The sequence below is a fragment of the Diceros bicornis genome, chromosome 25 (assembly GCF_020826845.1).
Source record: "Diceros bicornis minor isolate mBicDic1 chromosome 25, mDicBic1.mat.cur, whole genome shotgun sequence".
Classification (NCBI taxonomy): Eukaryota; Metazoa; Chordata; class Mammalia; order Perissodactyla; family Rhinocerotidae; genus Diceros; species Diceros bicornis.
Genome location: NC_080764.1, coordinates 12,705,787 through 12,713,026, shown reverse-complemented (window position 1 = coordinate 12,713,026; position 7,240 = coordinate 12,705,787). Strand labels below are relative to the sequence as shown.

Here is a 7,240-nt window from a genome sequence, read left to right as displayed (position 1 = left end):
TGAGGTCCAAGCTGAGCCTATTCTGAGATGTCGTGTCTCACTCAGCTAGTCTGATGCTGCCCTGCCTGGTTGTGCTGGAGGACCTGTGTCCGTGGCCTGTCCCCGGCAGCATGAATGCACGTGATTAGATTCCAGCCCAGGTGCAGGTGGCAGGAGGCACTGGGACAGGGGCCATGGGGGTTCAAGGCTGGGAAGAGCAGCCCAGGACTGGGCACGCTTACGCCAGGCACTGCAGCCCCAGACATGGCGGCATAGCGCCTGCCTCAATTGTCACTCCGAGAAATGGGCGTGGTAAGGGAAGAAGTGTTCTGAGCTCACCGGAAGCCTTGCTGTCTCAACGAGGGGACTGGGGAGCCTCAGGGGACCATGGGCCCTGCATCGTGTAGAGGCCACTGAGCGGAGCAGCCTGCAGTGCTGAAATGATCTTTCTACACCCAGCCTGGTGGGCCCGGGGAAATTCGGGAGGGGAGGGGAGGCCAGGACCCAGGTCTACTATACAAAAGTTGGGAAAAACTGCTCAACAAAGGAAAGTCATCAAAGGGCATGTATGCTTTCGGTCTTATAGTCCAAATCTCCCTGCTGCCCCTCTCTCCAGAAAGACCCCACAGCTCCCACTCCCACCAGCCACATACGGGGGGCTTCTGGACTATGTCTAGGCCTACACTGGGGATTATGGTTCTTTGAAATCTTTGCCTTTTTGATGTGCAAAACAAGTGGCATTAAATCGTTTTAATTTGCATTATTTGATAATTACCATGTTTGCACATATATTCATGTTCCTTGGGGATTGATATTTTTTTACTGGGCTAAGCCCGTTAATGTCTTTTGTTCTGTCGGATGTTCATCCTTTTCTGATTGAATTTTTGAAACCGTTTACATACGGCCTTTCTTAGATGGTGCAAATGTTTTTCGTAGTTTGTGGTTTGTCTTTTAATTTTGTATATGAGGCTTTGGGTGTCCACCATGTCGAGTTTTCTGTGCTGTCAAATAGATCTACTGGTGAACTCCTTCCTAACTCCACTTTTGGTGTCAAGTTTACAAGGCTTTCTGAACCTCTTCAAAACTGCGTTCATCCTAATTTATATTTTTTCTAGTTTTTTTTTGTATTTCAAGCTTTTCATGTACGGTTGTAATGATTTTGAAATGTATGCCTATGAGATGGAGAGCTAACTCTATGTTTTCCTCGAATGAGTAGCCCCGGTGTCTGCAGCATCTGTGGAATCATTCACTCTTCGTTCGTGTATCTGAAATGCCACTTTTGTGACATAGAAAGACCCTGGATATACTGAGTCAGTTTCTAGGCTTCCAATTTTATTACATTGTTCTCTAAATGGCACCTCATCTCTTTGATGGTTCTAGCTTTATGTTTTAATAAGTGGCAGAGCAAATGTTCCTGTTACTTTTGTTCCTAAATCTCTGTTCCTTACAGGAGTGTTTGTGGTCGAAGAAAATTACAAGCAACTTGAATATCCACCAATAGTGAAATCAGCAACAATATTTTAGTACATTCTAAAGAAGAATCCTGTGTTAAAAATGAATGAAGTGGACCTACATGTTAGAAAGCAGTCCAAGATATTAATCCCAAAATGTTCAGACATTGGTAACTGCAAAAAATGGCAATAAAATATTTTTGTTGTAAAACAAAACCAAACCCTAAACTTGTGTGTACGTGTTGGGGAAGATGGGGCAGGTGCTATCTGAAACCATGCTTGCTTGCATTAAGGAGAATGAATTCTTTTAAGCAAAATGACCTTTGGTCTTTGAGACATGACAGTGAGTTTAGGGACAGTCCAGACGAGAACAGGAAAACTGAGCCCAACTGAGTGAGAGCAGGTGGTTCCTGGGACAAGACAGGAGGGAATGGGGGGAGGAGAAAGATGGGATAGGGGGAGTATAAAGGACATACTCACTCTAAAAAAATTATTTTTTATTATTGGGAATTCAAATTTCACTGGACGTCCTGTATTTGATCTCTAATGAGAGTGGAGAACTACGTAAGAGACTGAATTCCCCATAAAAATAGCGGAGGATTATTGAGAGCTTATTCCTGGCAGGCCCTGCTCAGTTGACTTAGTGGGATCAACTCGTTTAATCTTCACAATCCTCTGAGGCAGGCACGATCTTTATTACCTTTTTGTAAGCGAGGAAACTAAGGCACAGAGAGGTTACATAACTTGCCCCAGGTCAACCAGCTGGTGAGTGGCAGAACCAGGGTTCAAGCCCTGGCCCTGTGGTTCAGAGCCTGCCCTCGAAAGCAAGGTCTCTCACCTAGAGATCCACACATGGATGCGAGGTGATCCACATTGCTTGGAAAGATGGAAAAATCCACAAATCGAGCTGCTCCGGTGGCGGGGGGAGATGGAGCCAGAGGTGACCATGAAGAATGTTTGTATTTCTCTGGGAGCTAAATAAGGATGCACGTTCCCATTCATTGAAGTCCCGAGAGACCTTGCATGTAGGACCACGGCTTCCTCACCTGTCTGCCCCTGGGAACCAGCCCAGAGCCAGGCACATAGCAGGTGATGATTAAGGAATTGTCACAGCTTGAGGCCTCCAGGAAGCTGTCCCTGAGAAGGAGGGACATGCAAAGGACTTATTGGGGATGAAAGGAAAGAGAAGGAAGCAAAGCTGGGTCAGCCATCAGACCCTCCAGACCTGGTGAAACATCTGCCAGGCCGTGGGGAGATCAGAGCAAATCTTGCAGTTAGAAGGGCTCCATGCTGGGCAGAAACGGCCAGGCCCTGGGGCCCTCGTGGTGTCGGTCATTGGCTGGGACCCGCTGAGAAGAAGGAAGGAGCCAAAGTTGGAGGCTGTCAGCAGCTGGGTGGCTGGTCCTTTCCTGAGTGGGGAGCTGAGTGGTGTCTGAGTCTTTCACATCCGTTCACCTACTAAAGGATGTCTTGGTGGCTTCCAAGTTTGAGCAATTAAGAATAAAGCTGCTATAAACATTTGTGTGCAAGTTTTTATGTGGATATAAGTTTTCAACTCTTTTGGGTAAATACCAAGGAGCACGATTGCTGGATCCTATGGGAAGTGTATGTTTAGTTTGTAAGAAACTGGCAAACTTTCTTCCAAAGTGGCTGTACCATTTTGCATTCCTCAAGCAATGAATGAGCATGCCTGTCGCTCCACATCCTCGCCAGCATTTGGTGTTGTCAGTGTTCCGGATTTGGGCCACTCTAATACGCGTGGAGTGGGGTCTCATTGTTGTTTTTGTTTGTAATTCCCTAATGACATATGATGTGGAGCATCTTTTCATATGCTTATTTGCCATCTGTGCATCTTCTTTTGTGAGGTGTCCGTTCAGATCTTTTGCCCATTTTTAGATCGAGTTGTTCATTTTCTTGTTGTTGAGTTTTAAGACTTCTTTGAATATTTTGGATAAGAGTCCTTCATCAGATGTGTCTTTTTCAAATGTTTCCTCCCAGTCCTGTGGCTTGTCTTCTCATTCTCTTGACCAGGTACTCTTAGACTATTTTGGTGGGAAGTAGTTTTTCAGACAATATGGAGCAAAGTGAAAAATGCATAACTTTTGAAGCTGCAATTTTGTTTCTAAAATGATTTGGGAAATAAGCCCCAAAATACAGGTACATAGACGTTTATTGCCACATTGCTTGCCTTCTAGAAATAGGAACCATGCAAAGAGCAACAATATGCTTTTGCTACTGCCTGGGATAGGAAGAGACTCGGCACATCCACCTCATGGAATACTATGTAGCCACTGAAAAGAGAGACTATTACGGAAAGATCTCCAAGACACATTAACCAAAAAAAGCAAGGCCCAGAACAATCTGTTGAGTAGCATCCCATTTTGTAGGGGGCTGGAGGGAGGTAGTCAATCTAAGCTCAAGTTTGTAAACGCAACAGGGAAACTTTTTGAGAACACACAGCAACCCACAACAGGGGATTCCTCTGGTGAGGAGACGGAATTGGGGCATTTTTATTCTACATACTTTTCAAACTGAATTTTTTATGTTCACGTGTTACTTGTGTAAATTAAAACCAATATTTTAAAAAGTATATTAAAGTATTAAAAGCAAGGTAAGTGAAAAAGGAGAAATGAAACAAAAGCAAATATCTATTTGTTATCACAATAAAAGCAAGCAAAGCCACTCACACAAGGATTCCCTGATTGGACTGGATGCTTTTCAAGCAGCTCTAGCCTGTTTTCAACACACCCCTCTCCCAAACAAAGGACTTGAAAGTTGAAAATAACATGATGGAAAAGATATATTTAGGCAAATGCTAATAACAATAACAACAACAAAACGCAGGTGGTAGTGTTAATGTCAGATTAAACAACATTTAGGGCCAAGAGTATTAAATAGGATAAAGAAGGATATTTACAACAACAACTAAAAATAGCAAAACTTGAAGATATAATGATCACAAATCTTTTGAAACTGAACAGCGCAGGGCAATCCGTAATGGAAATCCTTATAGATTTAAGAGAAGTTGATAAAGCTAAAATCTCAGTTGGCAAATTCAACGCACTTGTCTCATATTTGGCAGATCACATAGGTAAAATAAATATTTATGAGCAACTGGGGAGCTGGCCCAGTACAAGGCACACAGTAGACATTCAATAAATATTTGTGAATGAATAAAATTATATAAGAGCTGACAATTATCATCCCATTTTACAGATGAGGAAGCAGAGGTGCAGAGATGGTTGGGAATTTGCCTAAAGGTAGCAAGTGGCTGAGCCAGGGTTTGAACCCAGACAGTATAGCTATAGAATTGCAGCTGTTACCCTCTTCTGTCCACAGTCATAAAACAATAATTACATAAAACAATAATTCACAAGTGAGCTTATATAGGTGAATATGTATATGTGTGTCTAATATATAATATAACATGTATATAATATATAAATAGAGATGATCTTTTCTTGTTTTCTTCTCTTATTCCTTGGGAATATATACATAAATGTTGATTTACTTAGCCGCAAGTAAAACTTTAAAGAAATTCCAAAGAGTAGGAATTTTCCAGGCTACATTTTCTGCTACAATACAGTAAAGCTAGAAATCAGTAATAACAAGGTAACAAAGAAGAAAAAAATCTTGATTCATTGCTCATAATTAATCTTAATTATAAGCAATCCCTGCCCATTATTCAACAATTAGACAATGCAGATGTGAGAAATGGATGACAATCACATGCAAATCATCCAAGAGACACAAAGACCCAGCGTGAGTGAGGGGCAGAGGGAAAGCGCTGTATTAGCACTTTCTGCTACACCTGGGGTCCTCAAAGTGCGGTCCCCAGACTAGGACCATCAGCGTCCCTGGGATCACAGGAACACAGACTCACAGGTCTCACCCAGGACCCACTGAATCAAAACCTGTGTGTTTCACAAGCTCTGCCGTCAATGCTGGTGCTTGAAAAAGTTTGAGAACCACCGCTCTTCACTGCACTGGCCTCCTCTGGATACACAGAAAATTCCAGGGAAGGAGCCAGAGAATGGAACAAGGAGGGAGGCAGGATCCAGGCACCCAGCAGAGGTAGAGTACGGCCAAACTTCCCCAGGCCTGTCGTCACTCCCCGATAGTGCTGGATCCTGCAGTGGCTTGATTGCTTTAGAGTGAAGTTATACCCGGCCCTTCACAATGGCTGGGCGAGGGCACTGGGCCAGCGGATCTTAGTCCGAGCGCCTTCTTTCAGAGTGGAGGGCTTGCCCTGGAGAGAGAGCTGGCGTGCTCCAAAGCTGGAGGGGAAGCAATAGTCACCGACCTGCTGCAGGATGAGGAGCCCCTCAGGGTGTGGGGAGGCTGGGGCGGCATCTGCCCGAGGCTCCCCTGGGCTCAGGATGGGGCTGCAGGCTGCAGGAGGAGCAGGACTGACCAGTGGGGACTTGGGGGACTGGCCTGTGGTGGGAGGGAGCTCCACATAGCCCTCAAACTCTAGCTTCATGGGGGCCGGGGCTCCAGGAGGTGCACCGGCCAGTCCAGGACAGAGGCTGTGGTCCTGGTCTGAGGGGAGCACCAGAGGCGGAGCCTGGGAGACAGAGGGGGACCATGTGGGCGGGACGAGGGCCAGCTCTGCAGTGGTGACATAACCAGAGGCCACGCCGCTGCCCTCAGGGTCCCCAGAGCCAGCGGGCAGAGCTGTGGGGCTGCCCTTTGAGTCCTGAGCGCCCACCACCAGCCCTGGTGCAGGAGGGGCAGGGCCTGCCCCTGTCTCCAGGGAGGGACTCTCCTTCTCCAAATGCCTGGCCTGGCCCTGTGCCATCGCCTGGGACAGCGGGACCAGCTGCACCTGTCCCCCCGCGGGCAGACACAGGTACTCCAGGGACCCCGGAGGTGGCAGCTTCTGGCTCGTGCCCATCTGCAGGGGTGCCAGCGGGCCCACCACGTCAGGCAAGGAGCGGCTGTGGGGCGGCCCCAGGTAGGGGCCATTGAAGTCGAAGCCAGAGACCAGGCTCTCAGGCCGGACTGAGGGGGCCGACAGGCCCGGCTGGGGGTTGGGGGCCCGCTCAGTGGGCAGGTCCGAGGGGGCCGGAGTCGTGTCAGGCTCAGATGGTGAGTCCCGGGAATCTTTAGGGTCCTTTGTGGTGAGAGGTGACACCTTGCTGTGCCCGCAGTCTACAGGGAACACCCTGTGGGGAGAACAGGTGCAGAGATGTTGGGACCACCCTAGGCAGACACCTTAGCCCCAGCGCAGGCTCAGGGTGAGGGGAAAGCCTGGCCCACTGGGGCCCACAGGGAGCAGAGAGCAGGGCGAGGAGAGGAGGCAGGCCTGGAGGGGGACACTGGACTTTCATTCGCTTCCCCACGGATCTCGCCCACCAGCCTCTGGGCTCTCGTCCAGGGTCTTCCTCCACCAGGACGGCCCCCACCCTCTGCTCCCCGACAGCCCCAGCGTCAGGCCCAGGTCAGCGCCCCACCGCGTGGGCTCAGTCATCCCCCTCCTTCATCCCCGCGTGTAGTCCCCTCTCCTGAGGGTGAGTGGTGAGCTGGGGGCAGCGTGCTGAGGCCACGAGATCTGCAGCCCCTCGGCCACCCCCTGAGGTCAAGGCAGTGTGGGGTCTCCCTGGGCAGCAGGGCAGGGAGAAGTCATCTGCTGCAGTCTCCCATCTCGGGTCAAGTCAGAGACACGGCCCTCCCTAACTTGGGAATCAGGTTCTTCCCGATGTCCAACTGGGATGCCGCCTGCTATAGTGCACACCAGCCTCCACGGATCTCTTCCCAGTGCCCTCAGGCCAGAGGCCACCTCATCTGAGCCCCGAGGTGCATGATGG

General features: G+C 48.5%; 1 protein-coding gene across 1 annotated transcript in view; it reads right to left on the bottom strand.

Moving 5' to 3' along the window:
* Positions 1 to 1,910: 1,910 nt before the first annotated feature.
* Positions 1,911 to 7,240, bottom strand: part of LOC131421679 (cytokine receptor common subunit beta-like) — a 29,941-nt gene continuing 24,611 nt past the window's right edge. The window contains exon 14 of the mRNA XM_058568427.1: positions 1,911 to 6,598. Coding sequence (XP_058424410.1) covers positions 5,605 to 6,598 — 994 coding nt within the window. The 3' untranslated portion in view covers positions 1,911 to 5,604. The remainder of the gene's footprint in view (positions 6,599 to 7,240) is intronic.